Genomic DNA, 19396 nt, shown 5'->3' on the forward strand with positions numbered 1-19396 from the left:
GACAGGAAGCTCCCTGAAGGCAGAGAGGGTGCCTGGGGGAGCTAAAAACCCGAAAAGCGTAAAGTTTTTAAAATCAGGAAAAAAAAATGTGCAAAGCATCACAATCAGTCACCTGAACGTATACAGGATAAAAAAATGCTGCCCATAGATCTTTTATTTTTCATCAATTAATAACGGAAACCTCATCCCGCCCTTGGACGAGGTTTGAAGAGAAATGCCTGGCCGATTCGCCCGCCCGTCAACCCTAAGGTTGGACGAGCAACGTAAAAATAAAGACAATTGCAACTTCGGTTACCTCAGTTGGCCTCTTAATTGTCGGCGGGTGCATTTCCAGCTTTGGTGTGCGCCCGCCAGCCGAATTACTGCGTCAGCGCAGGAACGATGTCGGGACGCTCGCCCGACGTCACCTCGCCCGGTTTCGCTTCCCATCGGGTCAGCTGTGCACCCGCCCGCCTGCTGACCTAAACATCCTGCCCCGGGGGGGCGTTTCAGATTGCATCCTGAGCTCAAATCTCTGGAGTGGGCACTTGACTCCGCAACCTTCTGGCCTCAGTCAGAGGCGAGTGTGCCACAGAAGCGAAGAGGGACACCGAATCAATGATAGCACCCAAAGGTGATTAGCTACAGAAAAGAACGCACAATGTGGGAGCTGAAGCTGAACCGCTCGTACCCTCCTCTGAACTCTCGAACCATTTTCACCACTTTCCGTTGCCTCCTGACTGCTACTGTTGCAACACTTGCGTAACTTGCTTCAAAATTACCCTAACTTCAAAACTCAGGACTGCTCATTTGAAACAAACCATAGATTACACAGAACAAAGAATAACAAGTGCTTGTTAGTGGATTAAAGGCAGTAATTCAATTTGACGGTTCTGTTATTGCTGAAACGCCGAAGCTTCTCTTCTCAGCCCAGGACGTGGTTACTGCCACTCCGATTGAATTACAGCGCTGTAACACCGTGCCAGATGTTTATTATCTCATATATATATTGATGCAAAACTGTTCCCATCGGGTCAGCAGACACAGTAGATTGATAGGCCAGTGCCCATTTGACAACCTAACCTTGTATTTCCTCCGCAATATTTTGAATAGCTGCTTTGCTAAGAATTTTTTGCATGAACAAATCGCTCGCACTTTTACTTGTGCAAATCCTGAATGATGTGTAAAACTCAGATGCGTTTTTTTTGCCCTTAGGCATTCACGATATGGGGGCATTTCTGGTGCGTGTCCCACCAGACACCATATTAGGGAGGGCATTCGCACACTCGGAGTGAGGGTCGACCAGGAGCGTGCAGAGTAGGTAGATCATGACGCCAAACAGCGGCAATGTTAATTTGACAGCAGCAGTGACCTTCAACATTCCAGCTTACACCCCCTCCTAATCTCATATGGCTCAATGCATGTCCAGTCACAGGAAGGACCCCACCTCCATCCCCCACCAGTGCCCCTTTGTTCTAGACTGCCCACCCATCAGAAGAAACAGTTTCCCTAAAATTCTTTAATCATCTTAATCACTTCAATTACATCTCTGCTCAATCCTCACAGTTAAAGCGTACAATCCTTGCTTGTGCAACCTGTCCTCATAATTTAACCCTTGAAGCCCTGATAGAACTCCAAATCTCCACTGCACCCCATTATGGCCAATACCTCCTTCCTGAGGTGTGGTGCCCAGAACTCAATGCAGTACACTAAATGGGATCTAACCAGAGCTCTTGCACAGCCACAACCTAATTCCATCTCTTTGTACTCAGAGCCCTTGAGATAAGGGCCAATGTTCCATTCATCACTTTAAATTGCTTTTTTTTTGCACTTTGAGAGTTTTAGTTTACAAAAATAAAGTGAAGAGTGAATACCTGGATAATTAATATATCAGAAACCAAATAAAAGACCCAAGGGGTACGGCGGGGGTGGGTGGACTGGAAAATTGGCCAATATCAGTGTGGTTAAAGGGGTCTGAACCCAAGTTAATAAATTGTAAAAAAAAAATGACAAACTCAACACAAAAGCAACAGCAGGAGACGTTTAAACATGCAATGGATAAGGGACAAGCCAAGAGCATTCTGACAACTAAATGGGTTACAAGGTAGCAGTGATTGAGAGGTTAGAAGGAATATTCAGATTAAAGAAAAAGACATACATAAGTACAGGGGCGAATACAGGAATCCACAATGGGAATTATAAAACAGCACGGAAGAGAGATGGAGAAAGAGATTAGGGAGACTGAGGTGCAGAATGAAAGAAGGCTTCTCGTGAGCAGAAAGAGAAATAGCTATAAGCAGGAGAAAGGATAGTTAAAGGCATGGGGCCACTTGGAGATGTAGAAGCATTGAAGGACTGGAGTAGAAATTTAAATATTTTGCATTACTTTTAACAAGGAAGGCAGTAGTATAGTACAGGAGGAGATGAGGAGGATGTGTAAGAGCAGTACATGAGAGCTGAGGACTGTCAGTTATGTGGAGAGATTAGGGGAACTGGGGTTGTTTTCTTTACAGCTGAGGCAGTTAAGGGGAGATTTAATAGAGCTGTTCAAAATCTTGTGGGTGCAGGGAGGCAGCTACTAAGACAAATAGGCTGAAACCAATTCCACTGGCTGAAGGGTTGGTGAGTAAAGGACATAGATTTAAAATCACTGGCAACAAAAGCCAGAAGGGGCTTTTACACGATGAGCTTTGTTGCGATCTGGAAGGTGCTGCCTGAAAGGGGCGGTGGAAGCAGATTCAACAGTAAATTTCAAAAGGGAATTGGATACGTACCCGAAAAGGGAAAACATCTCAGTAACAGTCCTGAAGACTTGGTGCTCCAGAACTTGCCGCGCCCCTAGCCAAACTGTTCCAGTACACATCGACAACACTGGCAATGTGGAAAATTACCCAGGTATGTCCCCGTCCACAAAAAGCAGGACAAATCCAACCCGGCCAATTACCGCCCCATCAGTCTACTCTCGATTATCAGTAAAGTGACGGAGGATGTTGTTGACAGTGCTATCAAGCGGCACTTACTCAGCAATAACCTGTTCACTGTCACTTAGTTTGAGTTCCCTATGATCTTTCTCCATTTCTCTTCCGTGCTATTTTATAATTCCCAGTGTGGTTCTCTCTATTCGCCCCTGTACTTATTGCACATCTTTACCTTTAATCTGAATTTCTCTTCTAACCCCTCAGTCATTGTCATTGAAGGCGGCAGGCACGCGCCTGACGCATACAATATCCTGGGCTTTATTAATAGGAACGTAGAGTGCAAGAGCAAGCAGGTTGTGTTGATCTTGTATAAGACACTAGTTCGGCCTCTGCTGGAGTACTGTCCAGTTTTGGGTGCTGCACTTTAGGAATGATGTGAAGGCATTGGAAAGGGTGCAGAAAAGATTAGTGAGAATGGTCCCTGGGATGAGGAACTTCAGTTAGGAAGATAGATTAGAGAAGTTAGGACTGTTTTCCTGGGAGAAAAGAAGGCTGAGAGAAGATTTGACAAAGGTATTCAAAATCATGAGAGGTTTGGGCAGAGTGGATAGGGAGAAGTCGTTGCCACTTGTGAACGAATCAAGAATGAGAGGGCACAGATTTAAAGTAATTAGTAAAAGAAGCAAAAGCAACATGAGGAAAGGCTTTTCCACACAGCAAGCGGTTAGGGTCTGGAATGCACAGCCTGAGTGTGTGGTGGAGGCAGGTTCAATCAAGGTTTTCAAGAGGGAATTAGACTGTTTTCTTAATAGGAAGAATGTGCAGAGTTACGGGGAGAAGGTGGGAGAATGACAGTAGGTTAATTACACATTTGGAGAGCTAGTGCAGACAGGATGGGCGGAATAGCCTCCTTCTGTCCCATAACGATTCTGTGATTATCTTGTAACCCATTTAGTTGTAGTGAGAATGCTCTTGGCCTGTCCCTTATCCATCTCATGTTTAAACATCTCCTACTGTTGCTCTTGTGTTCAATTTTGTCATTTTAAAAAAATAATCAATTAACCCAGGTTCAGAACTCAATGCAAAGCTCTGGTTGGGCCTCATCCGGAGTTAATGTGTTCAGTCTGGACACCGCACCTCAGAAAGGAGGCCTTGGAGGGGGTGCAGTGGAGATTTACCAGAATTCTACCAGAGCTTAAAGTGTTAAAGTAATTGGCAACTTGGCTCCTTGCCTTATGGCCTTGGTTCAAACATGGACAAAAGAGGGGAGGCGAGAGTGGCTGCCCTTGACATCAAGGCCACATTTGACCGTGTGTAGCGTCGAGGAGCCCTAGCAAAACTAGAGTCAATGGGAATCAGGGGGAAAACTCTCCACAGCTTGGAGTATTACCCAGCATAAAGGAAGATGGTTGTGATTGTTGGGGACCACTTGCCCACTGATCAGAAGTGGGCAACCAATTTAGCCAATTAAAAGCCCAAGATAACCCCAGTTATTCACAATATATATTAATGATTTAGATGAGGGAATTAAATGTAATATCTCCAAATTTGCAGATGACACAAAGCTGGGTGGGAGGGTGAGCTGTGAGGAGGATGCAGAGATGCTTCAGTGTGATTTGGACAAGCTGAGTGAGTGGGCAAATGCATGACAGATGCAGTATAATGTGGATAAATCTGAGGTTATCCATTTTGGTAGCAAAAACAGGAAGGCAGATTATTATCTGAATGGCTATAAATTGAGAGAGGGGAATGTGGGTATCCTTGCACACCAGTCGCTGAAGGTAAGCATGCAGGTGCAGCAGGCGGTAAAGAAGACAAATGGTAGGTTGGCCCTCATAGCCAGAGGATTTGAGTACAGGAACAGGGATGTCTTGCTGCAATTGTACAGGGCTTTGGTGAGTCCACACCTGGAATATTGTGTTCAGTTTTGGTCTCCTTATCTGAGGGTGTACTTGTTATGGAGGGAGTGCAGCAAAGGTTTACCCGACTGATTCCTGGGATGGCGGGACTAACATATGAGGAGAGATTGAGTCGATTAGGATTATATTCACTGGAGTTCAGTAGAATGAGGGGGGATCTCATAGAAACCTATAAAATTCTAACAGGACTAGACAGGGTAGATGCAGGAAGGATGTTCCCGATGGTGGGGGAGTCCAGAACCAGGGGTCACAGTGTGAGGAAACGGGGTAGACCATTTAGGACTGAGATGAGGAGAAATTTCTTCACCCAGAGAGTGGTGAGCCTGTGGGATTCATTACCACAGAAAGTAGTTGAGGTCAAAACATTGTGTGTTTTCAAGAAGGAGTTAGATATAGCTCTTGGGGCGAAAGAGATCAAAGGATATGGGGAGAAAGCGGGAGCAGGCTGTGGAGTTGGATGATCAGCCATGATCATAATGAATGGCGGAGCAGGCTCGAAGGGCCGAATGGCCTCCTCCTGCTCCTACTTTCTATGTTTCTATCTATCTTCCCAGTGGCCAAGCGCCCTCCTCCCCCCCACTGCATGCACAGGCCACCAGCTGTGTGAAGGTGGCCACCCTGCAACCATCCGGTGGCGCCAGAGCCGGAGGCTCCAAGGCCCAAGGATGGGGCCCCTGGCAGCAACAGCCACCCCTGCAACCCCAGACACTGCCACTGGAGGTGCTCTCCAACCAAACACCGGGCTTGCCCGCTTAACCCCAGCAGAAAAGTGGCATTGGCTGCCCCAAGGTGGAGGCACCCTCTCATTCTCCTTGCTGCCGCAACAGCATTCACTTCCCTCGGCCGAGCTGCTGGTGCTTCTGAGCTGCTGGCCCTCCACCAGTGAGGAGCGCCCATTAACTGCGCTGCAATGGACAGCCGGCCAGGCAGCTGCCAGTTAAGAGGCCGCCTCCAGGAACATTGCTGTTGTGGTCCTGCTGCCTGCTAATCCAGACCCAGGACCCTTGTAAGGTCCCAATGCCAGAACTTACCCCCTTCTGAGAATGCCCCAGGCATGGACTCAGCAGGGACAGTCAGCATGAATTTGTCTCGGGCAAGACCTGTTTGGCAACTGAAGATTTAAGGAAAGTGCAGTGTATAAATATAAGGAATGTGATAGATGTATACTATAGTTTTTCAGAAGAGATTTGGGCCAGCATTTTATGGCTCAGCTGTGTCTTCTCTGCCCCCGGCAGATGCAGCGAACCATTTAAATCTCCCTTTAGTTCGGCGGGACTGTAATATCCTGCCAGGCGGGAGAGAGCGTAATGTCCAACCCTTGGTAACATGCCAAATGACAGTCTTTTCTTTACAAAAATGAAGGTTTATAGCATTAAAGAGAATATAAGTGGAAGAGATATCATGATGGATGTTTTTTTTAGCTTTCGGGTGGCAACGCTCAACTCTGAGTCGGGAAGTCATGGGTTTGCGTCTCACTCCAGAACGTAGAGCACAAAATCAAGGCTAAACCTCCAGTGCAGTGGTGAGGGAGTGCTGCACTGTCCGAGGTGCTGAATTTCAGACGAGATGTTACACTGAGGACTTGTTGGTCCTTTTAGATGGGTGCAAAAGAGCCAATGGCACTATTCTGAAGACGAGCAGGGGAGTTCTGGTGTCTCCATTGTAGGAACCTGTGTCCAAACCACCCGCTGCAATTCCTACACCATAACAGTGACTATTGCCGGAAACATCCAGCCTCCCTGGCCCCGGCGAGCCATCGAAATCTCCGTTCACGTTGGTGGACCCGGAAGATCCCGCCGGTGTGTGGGGTGGAAAGTTCCGGCCTATACTTCAAAAATACTTCATTGGCTGTAAAGTGTTTTGTGATGCCCTGAGGTTGTGGAAAGCGCTATGGAAATCCAAGCCTGGCAAGATTTTAGTATAGTTTTGAGATTGACGTTAAGATCTTTTGTTTTCCATTGACATCAATGATTTGAACATAGACAAAAGAGGAGTATTCAGTAACTGCATTGCAATGAATGCTGGCCTGGCCACATTCTGTGAAAGAACTTAAAAAAAATTGACACAATCTCCATGAAATTTATTGAAAGCCATTTTGGTAGACAATAGATTAGAAAGCAGTCTCTGACTGTCTCTGTCAACTTGATAACAGGACAAACTATAAGCCTCACGTTTACCATATTGTCCACCCCACTTAATATATAAAAAAAAAGTATATTAAGTATTGGCTCTGAGCACGACACCAATTCTTAATACTGATTTTACATGGGAGAGCTTATTTTTCCATCACTGATCGATAGATTAAAATGAGTCATTGCACTGCAGAAATATCATAGAGAAGACAAAATTTTGTGCTTATTTCTTCTGACCCGAAGTAATGAAATTTATAATAACCGCCCACTTGTAAATTTCTCTCATCAGCAGCAACGCATTCTTAGTTCACCTCACAATATTGTTTTCGCGACAGTTCGACTCTGCAGCCTGAGAGGGGCAGTTCTGGTTAGAGGCAACCGTTCCTCATCATTTGAAAGAGTATATTGTGCAGCGTGCGGTGCAACACGCTCATGTACTTAGTAAAGCCAGAATCATCTGACTACTGGTAAGCAATGCCACAGGAGATCTGCTCATGGTAGAGGAAATGGACTGCTGCAACATTGGTTTGATTAATGATATGACTGTACGCAAGCTCGGATACAGTGCCTAATTAACTCATTGACCAGCACATGTAGAGATCATTATTCTACGGCGCTCTAACATCAGCATCGCCCCTGATTATTTGGGATTTTTACATTAATTTGTGGACAGGGTTAATGCAGTCCCTGGTAAATAACTGGACATCAATCAAACAAAAATGTGAACATGATTCAAGCATGATTATGAAGTCCACAATTGGATTCCAGTTCAGTAGTAATAAGATCGATTACACCAGTCCTAACTGAGATGCCGTGAAGGGGAAGTTCGAAACCACATGAGGAAGGAAGGAATTGGAGGATAGGTTGTTAGAGTGAGATAAAGAGGGGTGGGAGGAGGCTCCTGTGGAGCAGAAACACCAGCGAGGGCTACTTTTTCTGTGATGTGCATTCTAGGTCATTCTGACATCTATGCGATCCATTTTACGCAAATTAATGGATTGGCAAAGTGCTCCTCAGACACATAAACCCGCCCTTCACGAACACCCTTAATTTAATACCCCCTTTGTGGAAATGCAAATTGCAGGCACCTGCAGTCCCCATGAACCTTCAAAAAGAAAGGTGTTCAATTACTTCCTCCACTGGTCACAAAAATCGAGGGGCCCTGAAACAGGAACAACATCTGCAACCAAACGGTTTACCTGAAAATACCGAAAGAAGGCGACCATTGGGGTGACAAGACAGATCGCGGTGAGAAATTCAAAAGTTTCAGAAAACAATAACAAGGTAATCATGAACTTCAAAAAGAAAAGGACAGATCAGAGAGCGAGTCATTAAAAATACATGGCTTCAGCCTGCGCAAGGAGCATTCTTATTTTTATCCTGCGTGTCCTACTTCTCATTCTCAATAACATATCATTCTGTTCAGATGTGTTACATAAGGATGTGGACTAGGTAATGTATTGGCTAGTTGACAGGTGTAGGCTGATGGAAAAGCTGACTTGAACACCAATGTTTTGAATTCGTACATCCAGGAAGTAGAACAATTTTAAATCCCTTTCTTTGTTTCCATTTTTCTGTTGCCCTTCCAAGCAGGAGAAAAACATATCAAAGCTGCTTAATGGACAGTCTTTGATAGTTTTCTTTTTGATTTCATGTTTAAACAGAAAATATGTACACAGCACTTTATCACATCATCAAGTGATGTTGTGGAACGCAGGCACAGAGTGAATTACTTTGAAGATCAAAGACTTATATTAGTGGGAAAGCAAGGCAGCTGGTGGTGCACAGCACGATCCCATAAGCAGCAATGTTGTGCATAACTAGCTGATCTGATTGTTGACGAGATTTGTTGAATGACAGTTGTTGGCTAGGATACCTGCGGATAAATGCTATGGGATCTTCAATGTCCACACAAACAGGGAGACAGGGCCTCAGTTTACCGTCACATCTGAAGTACGGCACTCCTGACAGTGCTGCACTCCCTCAGTACGGCACTCCTGACAGTGCTGCACTCCTTCAGTACGGCACTCCTGACAGTGCTGCACTCCCTCAGTACGGCACTCCTGACAGTGCTGCACTCCCTCAGTATGGCACGGGAATTGCCAGCTTAGATTACAGGCTAAAGACAGCAATGGAGTTTTGAACTCCAAACTTCTGACTCGGAGGAGAGGGGAATTGAACTGGGGGCACAAATTTTGCAATCCGTGAGGGTACCAGAACAACACCTTGTACCAATACAGTGTCCTTAACATAGCAAAACATTCCAAAGCACTTCACAAGGGGGCTATCAAACAAACTTTGTCACCAAACCACTTAAAGAGATATTAGGGCAGGTGAACCAAAAGCTTGGTCAAAGAGGTAGGTTTTAAGGAGCTTCTTAAAAGAGGGGAGAAAGTTGGAGAGGCTTACGGAGGGAATTCCAGAGCTCAGGGCCTTGGCAGCTGAAGGCACTTTGGTGGAGTGATTAAAATCAGGGATGTGCAAGAGGTCAGCACGGAATCCTCACAGGGTTGCGGCTGGAGGAAGTTACAGAGTGAGGGAGGGCCGAGGCCGTGGAGGGAATTAAAACACAATTTTAAAATTAAGGCATAGCTGGACCAGGAGTGAATGTAGGGCAGCAGTTAGAGGGTTTAGAGGGTGGGGGTGTGCGAGCTGCAAGAAGCAGACTTGGTACGAATACGAAAAGAAGATTCTACATTTTAAATCCAGGTTTGGTCTTCACTTAATGCTTGCAAGAGGTAGCTGCTGATTATCATCGAATGCTAGATCGAGTGCAGTGAGGGTTTACAATACAGACACTTTGACCAGACATTGTTCAGCACGAGTGAAGCTGAGGTTCTGAAATTAAACGTGGTTAACAATCGCACTGCAAAACTTTCAAAACGCTGAATACCCGAATTAAAGTTAACTGATATCTGAACCTAGGCTGCAGGGATAACAAAAATATTAGGGAGGCAGTTCCCGAAATTTAGGAGCATTTTAAACCCAACTGCCCGAAGCCACATCGCCCGTTCTCAAAAAAAAAGGCTCAAAGTCTTTGCCCATTCTGGGTAATTTACTACGGTTGCCATAGCAACCTCATACACCACAGCCATCGTGGGATGCGCTGATTAAAATCCCTGTACTGGGTAAAATTGACCCACTACCGCGAGCATCATTTTATACCAAGGTTGCCTCTTAGTGTGACTGTCGTTTAAAGCGACCCCGCATCGGAGTCGACAGATTGTGTGTTCAAATCCCACTCCAGAGATCTGAGCGCAGAGATGCAGGCTGGCACTGAGGGGGGGAGCTGCCTGGTCTGAGGCTGCCATCCACCGAGACATTAAAACCGAGGCCCCACTCTGCCCTCACAGGTGGACATAAAAGGTCCCACTGTGTTATTTTGGAAGAAGAGCTGGGGCGTTCTCTCTCTCCGCCCCCCTCCCTCCCTCCCTCTCTCCCCTCCCCTCTGTCCTGGCTGGTGTCTTTATTCCTCAACCATCATCTGGTCATTACCTCGTTGCTCTTTGTGGGATCTTGCTGTGCGTCAGTTGGCTGCCACCCGCGCCTGCGCTTCCACAAAAAAGTGGCTGCAAAAAAGGCCCTTGGGGGACCTTCTGAGTTCGTTGAAAGGCGCTACAGAAATGCTGCCCTTCCGTTTAAAAAAAAAACCGGGTTAGCCTGAACAAATTGGAATTTGCAAAGTGACCGCTCAGTAAATGTGCAGAGGGACAGAGGCACAGAGGGACAGAGGCACAGAGGGACAGAGGCACAGAGGGACAGAGGGACAGAGAGGGACAGAGGCACAGAGGGACACAGAGGCACAGAGGGGGACAGAGGGGGACAGAGGGGGACAGAGGGACAGAGGCACAGAGAGGGACACAGAGGGGGACAGAGGGACAGAGGCACAGAGGGACACAGAGGCACAGAGGGACACAGAGTCACAGAGGGACAGAGGCACAGAGGGGCACAGAGGGACAGAGGCACAGAGGGACAGAGGCACAGAGGGACACAGAGGGACAGAGGCACAGAGACACAGAGACACAGAGAGGGACAGAGGGACACAGAGGGACAGAGAGGCAGAGGCACAGAGGGACACACAGAGGGAAACAGAGGGACAGAGAGGCAGAGGCACAGAGGGACACACAGAGGGACACAGAGGCACAGTGACCTAGCCCAGTGTCAGCCTGTCAGGATCAGGGGAAAAGGGGATGGGGGAAAGCAGCACCTACCAAAACTAAATGTTTAAAAATATATATATATATATAACTTGCTCAGGACAGGGTCCTGAGAGTGAGGGGGTGGAGAGAGCAAAAAAAAAAGTGGAGGGGAGAGAGTGGAGACCATAATAAAATGAGGGTTTTTTTTCTTTACCATTGAGCTGGTTGTAAACCACTTCTTCCAAATGGTCCAACCGCTGCAGGATGTTCTCTCTGTCCTTCAGGAGAAGCTGCTGCTGCCGCCTGGCACTCCGGCTCCTGACTGTCCGCTCAGGGATCTGCACCAGCTCCTCGGAGCGTTCGGAAATCCGGCAGTAGACGGAGAACAGGACTATCCCCAGGAAGACCAAGATGTTGACGGTCAGCAAAGTTTTGATCCGACGTGCAGGAGCCATGTAACTGGAGAGGGTGCAGGTGAGGAGGGCACATCTGGGCTTTCTCTCCTCACCCCCCTTGCCCCACCTCCACCACACAGTGGGACAACCTTGAGATGGTTCAGTGCAGGCTTAGAGAGAGAGAGAGGGAAGGAGAGAGGGAGGGAGGGAGAGAGGGAAGGAGACAGGGAGAGAGAGGGAGACAGGGAGAGAGGGAAGGAGACAGGGAGAGAGAGGGAGAGGGAGACAGGGAGAGAGGGAAGGAGACAGGGAGAGAGAGGGAGAGGGAGACAGAGAGAGAGGGAAGGAGACAGGGAGAGAGGGAAGGGGAAAGGGAGAGAGGGAGAGAGGGAAGGAGACAGGGGGAGAGAGGGAGAGGGAGAGAGGGAAGGAGAGAGAGGGAGAGAGGGAAGGAGACAGGGAGGGAGGGAGGGAGACAGGGAGAGAGGGAAGGAGACAGGGAGAGAGAGGGAGAGGGAGACAGGGAGAGAGGGAAGGAGACAGGGAGAGAGAGGGAGAGGGAGACAGAGAGAGAGGGAAGGAGACAGGGAGAGAGGGAAGGGGAAAGGGAGAGAGGGAGAGAGGGAAGGAGACAGGGGGAGAGAGGGAGAGGGAGAGAGGGAAGGAGAGAGAGGGAGAGAGGGAAGGAGACAGGGAGAGAGAGAGGGAGAGAGAGAGGGAAGGAGGGAGAGGGAGGGAGAGGTTCAGCCTCAGCTGTCCAGATAGAGAAGCAAAGCAGCTTGTCACAGAGCAAGGCGAATCAGGAAGAAGGGGGAATTTAAGTACTCAGGGGCTTTCCTGGGCAGCTCCCGCTGCTGAGAGGTTCCAACTCCGTGTCTCCGGCTGGCTTTAACTCTCATACTGGAGCGGGTTTTGTCTGTGGGAGGGGGACCAAATAAAAGAGAGAGCGAATGGTGAGAGTGGGGCTGGTCGGGTGGACACTCCGGTGGTGCAGCAGCCGCCGCTCTCTCTCTCTCTCTCTCTCCCCTGTCCCCTCTCCAGGTTTTCCATTGCACTCGGGCTCCGGCAGCTGCTCTGCGCTGGTGGAAAGGGGGTTGGAGAGTAAAGAGGCAAAGCAAACGTCGGATTACAGTGACGTACAGACTGCTCCACTCGGCCCTTAAAGCTACAACATATAGACTGCAAAACTTCCATTGCTTCACATCAAGGGGGAAAGCTCTCTCTCCCTCTCTCTCCCTCTCTCTCTCCCTTTCTCTCTCTCTCTCTCATTTGAAAATAAGCATCTCTCTCTCTCCCTTTCTCTCTCTCTCTCCCTCTCTCTCTCATTTGAAAATAAGCATCTCTCTCTTTCTCTCTCTCTCTCCCTTTCTCTCTTTCTCTCTCATTTGAAAATAAGCATCTCTCTCCCTTTCTCTCTCTCTCTCCCTTTCTCTCTCTCTCTCATTTGAAAATAAGCATCTCTCTCTCCCTTTCTCTCTCTCTCTCTCTATCTCTCTCCCTTTCTCTCTCTCTCTTTCTCTCATTTGAAAATAAGCATTGCAAAATAAAACCTCACTACAAATCTGTACTATAGTGCAATTCAATTCATTTATTTTAAAGCAATTTTTCTTAACTTTTAAAAAAATTCATACATGGGGTGAGGCTAAGCCCAGCATTTATTGCCCATCCCTAGTTGCCCCCTGAGAAGGTGGTGGGTGAGCTGCCCTCTTGAGCCGCTGCAGTCCATATGGTGTAGGTACACCCACAGTGCCATTAGGGAGGGAGTTCCAGGATTTTGACCCAGCGACAGTGAAGGAACGGCGATATATTTCCAAGTCAGGATGGTAAGTGGCTTGGAGGGGAACTTCCAGGTGGTGGTGTCCCCTTGTGTCTGCTGCCCTTGTCCTTCTAGGGGTAAAGGTCGCGGGTTTGGAAGGTGCCTTGGCGAATTGCTGCAGTGCATCTTATACATGGTACCTAAAGAAGATTGTATACCCATGTGTGTACCCTGGTTCACATTTATCCACCAACTCACAGCAACAATAACCACAAAGTGCTTTTTATCTAGTGAAATGTCCTAAGGGGCTTTGTAGGAGTGTTACAGGACAAAATTTGATGTCAAATCATGCAAGGAAATAATGGGACAGCTTTTGCCAAAAAAAAATAAAGGTGTCTGTATGATTCTCATCCTTATATACGTGTAAATCGTTCAGGAATTTGTAGAAAGGGAGAAACACCTCATGTGAATTGCCATAAATTGCTGGATCATTTGCACCACTCCACCCTTAGCTTCACAAAAACAGCATCTCTCCCTCAACGTCCTGGTGACTTTCACAAAGTCGCTGCATTATTTGTGCGCTAACGACACAGTTAAACTCATCTATTAATTATCAACATTTATTTTAAAGCAACCTTTCTTAACTTTTTTTTAAACTTCATACATGGGATGTGGGTGTCACTGGCTAAGCCAACATTTATTGCCCATCCGTAATTGGCCTTTAAATAATGTGCTAATTGTCAATGACTACCAAATGACCTCTATTGCCCAGAAAGTGAGCAAGTAAAAGTGTAGAGTCTCACTCCTTCAAGTTGTTAATTATTGTTGGAGATTCAAAAATGGTCAAATTTAAAATTTCTTCCTTTTCCTTTCTGTCTTGCTTGTTCTTGCTTAATCCATTCTGTTTTTTTTTACCCTCTCCTTATTTCTCTTTATGTAACTGGTGGTTTGAACGTTATATCAAGTGGGAGTAGAAACTCCAGAAAGAAGGATCTTACATTTGTATAGCACCGTAGGACATCCATAAGCATTTTAAAGAAAGAAATAAAGCCTCCCTTTACATAGTGGCTTTCATGACCGCAGGACAATGAAGCACTTTTGAAGTGTAGTCACTGCTATGGTGTAGGTAACACAGCAACCAATTTGTGCACAGCAAGCTCCTACAAGCAACGGTGTGATAATGACCAGATAACCTATTTTTAGTGATGTTGGCTAAGGGATAAATATTGGCCAAGTCAATGACCAAGGAGAATTCCCATGCTCTTCTTCAAAATGGTGCCCTGGGATCTTTAACAAACATCCGGGAGGGCAGGCGAGTCCTTGGTTTATCATCTCATCTGGGGAAGACAGCATCTCTGACAGTGCAGCACTCCCTCAGTACTGGGAGGGGCAGCCTAGATTTTGTGCTTGAGTCTTAGGAATGGGACTATGAACCTGCAACCTTTTATCTCAGAAAAATGTGCTACCCCCACTAAGCCACGGTGGGTAGGGTTGGAGGTGTGGGGGAGAATACTATTCCAAGGTATTAGAGGGCTCTCTCTTGGCCTACAGAAAACAATTTGCAGCTTGCAGTATAACTTTGGTCAGGCCAGCTGAGTTTCACCCGCTGGCGCAGTGCGGTATAACTGCAGCTCTGTTTTGCTTCTGAAGGTCCCAAGAGTGAGAATTTTATCACTGAACAACAATCAAGATAAATGTGTTTAATTATTTACTTCACTGGTCCTGTTATCAGATTAGTTATCTGAAGAAGCCTTAGGCAACTGATCATTTTGCAGTTGGAGACAAATCTGCACATGGGCAGATCAGGGAAATACCAAACATACAAAGCGGCCATATGTATAACGACAACAATTTGCTTTTATCTAGTGCATTTAACATGTTCTAAAATGTTTCAAAGCGGCCTGAGGAAGATATGGACACTCAGCCACATAAAGAGACGTTAGGATAGGCAACCAAAAAATGGGCCAGCGAGGCAGGTTTAAAAAAAAAACATCTTGAAGGAAGAGAGGTGGAGAGGCTCAGCGAGGAGATTGCAAAGCATAGGGCCTCAGCAGCTGAAGGCACGGCCACCGATGGTGGAGGGATGAAAATCAGGGATGTCCAAGAGGCCAGAGTGGGAGCAGCGGAGAGATCCTGGAATGTTGTAGGGCTGGAAGAAATTACAGAGACAGGAAGAGCAAGGATGAGAATTTTAAAATTCCGCTGTTGCCAGCCTGGGCGCTAATGCAGATCAGTGAGCACAAGCGTGTTGGGTGAACGGGACCTGGCGAGAATTTTATTGTATGAGTTCAAGTTTGCAGATGGTGCAAGATGGGAGGCTGCCAGCATTGCAATAACCCTGTCTGTAGATAACAATTAAAGGCATGGGCGAGGGTTTCAACAGTGGACGTTCAACCTGCATATTTATATCACATTCGTATACGATAGAATTTACATATGCAGATAGTAAAATGCAAGTCTTTCTTCTTCTCAGCTGTTTGACCTGAGGTGACCCTTGGTATCCTAGACCCCTTAGGATACCAAGTTGTCCTTACTTGCTAATTTGACATGAACAAAATTGGTTGCCATGCACAAAATGTCTGCCGTACCTGCCTACATAACCTAACAGAGATGGCATTTTCGGGATAATTCATTGTGTGTAAAGCACCATGAGGTATCCAGACAGATGTGACAACGCACTATATAAATGATAATTTTTTGAAAATAATAGTTGACGGTGGTATCATTGTTTATTGACAATTTTGCATTATTCTACAAGAAAATTGTTCAATCTATATTCCTGTTTTATACAATATTCAACAGTTATTATACAAACAGTGAGACATGCAGATCTTAGAAACATACAGCGCAGAAGACTGCCATTTGGCCCACTGTACCTGTGCCAGCCCTTTGCAAGAACTATCCAGTTAGTCTCACTCCCCTGCTCTTATCTCATATAGTCATAGAGTCATAGAGGTCTACAGCGCAGAAAAAGGCCCTTCGGCCCATCGAGTCTGCGCCGGCCAAACAAGTACCTAACTATTCTAATCCCATTTTCCAGCACTAGGCCCATAGCCTTGTATGCCATGGCCCTTTAAATTTCTCCCCTTCAAGTATTTATCCAATTCCCTTTTGAAAGTTACTATTGAATCTGCCTCCACCGCTCTTTCTTCCAGACCACAACAATTTGCTCAACCAAAAAAAATGTTTTCTTCATATTGTTAATTGTTCTTTTGCCAATCATACATGTACATACATAAGTACGCACACGTATATCAATGTACGTAGACATATTGATACCGACAAATATATCTGTATATGTATAACATAGATACTCTGTGTTAATTAGGATGTATTCTCAGTTTACAAGACAACCAATCCATGATGCCAATCACACTGATTTAGAAGACCTGTTCTACACAGTCCATTAGTCTTTGGGTCATGATATATTTACAATGCCACAAATAGTTTCTTTATCTGGATTGAAGGTAATCAAGGTTCAGGGTTCCACTCCAGAATAGTATTGATGTTGACAGTATATTAGCACATTGAAAGCCTTCTGTGTGTGTTCAGTCAGACCGTTAGTCTGCAATAGAAATGGTTCCCTCCACACATTTTTCATTTTTTACTTTTGGTGTGATTGTGTTTTTCTCAAGTCCAGTTAATGTCTATTAATGTTAACATTTTAATCCCCGTGATACACAGGGTATGCTGACCACACTTTGGTTAAGTCCGGACAGGTCTTAATAAGGAAAATGCTAAAACTTGACAGGTGTGCGCTAGAAAATACGATTGAAAACCCAAGCTGAACACAGAAGGTTCAGGGGGGAGGTGAAGAAGCAAATAAGAGGAGAAAAGAGGGAGCATGAAAAGAGACTGGCAGCTAACATAAAAGGGAATCCCAAAGTCTTCCCTCGGCATATAAATAATAAAAGGAGGAGAACAGCTGATACACATGGAGGCAGAGGGCATACCTAAGGTAGTAAATGAATGTTTTGCATCTGTTTTTATGAATGAAGAAGGTGCTACCCAGGCCATGGTATAAGACGAGACAATTAAGCCACTAGATGGGTTTAAAATTGAAAAGGAGTTGGTGTTGGATAGGTTATCTGTACTTAAAGTTGATAAGGCGCCGGGACTGGATGAGATGCATCCAAGGATATGGAGGGAAGTGAGAGTGGAAATTGCAGAGGCACTGGCCACAATTTTTCAGTCTTTCTTAGACTCAGGCGTGGTCCCAGAGGACGGAAGAATTGCAAACATTACATAAAAGCAAAAAACTGCGGATGCTGGAAATCCAAAACAAAAACAAAAATACCTGGAAAAACTCAGCAGGTCTGACAGCATCTGCGGAGAGGAGCATAGTTAACGTTACAAGTCCGAATGACCCTTCAACAGAACGAGATGGTTGGTCAGGGCAATGCTGTTGATATGGTGTACATGGACTTCCAGAAGATGTTTGATACAGTGCCACACAACAGACTTGTGAGCAAAGTTATAGCTCATGGAATAAAAGGGAAAGTATGCACTTGGATAAGAAATTGGCTGAGTGACAGGAAACAGAGAGCAGTGGCTAATGGATATTTTTTGTGCTGGTGGAAGGTTTGTAGTGGAGTTCCCCGGTATCAGTTTTGGGACCCTTGCTTTTTTTTGATATATATTAATGACAAAAACCTTGATGTACAGGACATAATTTCAAAGTTTACGGGTGATACAAAACTTGAAAATATTGTGAACTGTGAGGAGGATAGTGTAAAACTTCAAAAGGACAAAGACAGGCTGGTGGAATGGGCAGACAGCTGGTAGGTGAAGTTCAATGCAGAAAAATGTGAAGTGATTCAGTTTGGTAGGTAGAACATGGACAGACATATAAAATAAAGAGTACAACTCTAAAGGGGGTACAGGAGCAGAGGCACCTGGGTGTTTATGTGCATAAATCACTGAAGGTGGCAGGACAGGTTGAGAGAGCAGTTAATGAAGCAGAAAGTATTCTTGGCATTATTAATAGGGGATTAGAGTACAGAAGTAAGGAGGTTATGTTGAATTTGTATAAGTCACTAGTTTGACCTCAGGTAGAGTACTGTGCCCAGTTCTGGGCTTTTCACTTTAGGAAGGATGTAAAGGCATTAGAGTGGATGCAAAAAAGATTCATGAGAATGGTTCCAGAGGTGAGGAACTTCAGTTAAGAAGATGGATTGGAGAAGTCAGGACTGTTTTCCTTAGAGAGAAGAAGGTTGGGAGGAGATTTGATAAATGTGTTCAAAATCATGGGGAGGCTGGCAGAGTAGATAGGGAGAAACTCTTTCCAGTTCGTGAAGGGTCAAGAACAAGAGGGCACAGATTTAAAGTAATTAGTAAAAGAAGTGATACTGATATGAGGAGAACTTTTTTAATGCAGCGAGCGGTTAGTTGGAAAGCAAGTTGGAATGCCCTGCTGGAGAGTGTGGTGGAGGCAGGCTCAATCGAAGCATTCAAAAGGGAACTAGACTGTTATCTAAAAGGGAAGAATGTGCAGCCTTTTGGGAATAAGGCAGGAGACTGGAACCAGGTGAGTTGCTTATTCAGAGCGTCAGTGCAGACATGATGGGCCAAATGGTCGGTCTCCTTCTACTATAACAATTCTGTGATTCTGTGAACATTGCCATCATATTCCAGAAACTTCAGTCATGCCCGATATTAGGTAACCACAAGCTGTGCTGTGCTCAAACTTTGGAGCATAAATCTATGCCAAGACATTGCTGGTGTAACAGCAGGAAAACTCACTAAGTAATGAACTACAGGCTTCAGCAGACTGATCTCCAAAGAGGCACAAATCATAGTATAAGGTCTAGCACATATGGGGTTAATATGGGACTGAGTGTAATACCACCCACACAGTGATGTAAGAGGCACATGACCCACACCCAGGGTCAGTTGAGTGTTGGACAGAGTCGTGTGTACCAGCAAGCATGGAGACAGCTCCTGACTTGTACCCTTTAATGTATATTTGTAAATAGTTCTAAGAGTCAATAAAGACTGACAGTTAACCTATGTATGACTGCAAAGACTTCATCAAACATATCGAGACACTCAACACCCCATAACATGCTGGCAGCTTAGAGTCATAGAGTTATACAGCACAGAAACAGGCCTTTCGGCCCATCGTGTCTGTGCTGGCCATCAAGCACCTAACTATTCTA

General features: G+C 45.7%; 1 protein-coding gene across 1 annotated transcript in view; it reads right to left on the reverse strand.

Annotated features, from left to right (window-relative positions):
* The window catches only part of galnt9 (polypeptide N-acetylgalactosaminyltransferase 9), a 262098-nt gene extending 250465 nt beyond the window's left edge, over nucleotides 1–11633 (reverse strand). Inside the window, exon 1 of the mRNA XM_078552894.1 lies at nucleotides 11302–11633. Coding sequence (XP_078409020.1) covers nucleotides 11302–11542 — 241 coding nt within the window. The 5' untranslated portion in view covers nucleotides 11543–11633. The remainder of the gene's footprint in view (nucleotides 1–11301) is intronic.
* Between the last annotated feature and the right edge of the window lie 7763 nt (nucleotides 11634–19396).

Source organism: Cetorhinus maximus, chromosome 12, assembly GCF_964194155.1.
Source record: "Cetorhinus maximus chromosome 12, sCetMax3.hap1.1, whole genome shotgun sequence".
NCBI classification, from domain to species: domain Eukaryota; kingdom Metazoa; phylum Chordata; class Chondrichthyes; order Lamniformes; family Cetorhinidae; genus Cetorhinus; species Cetorhinus maximus.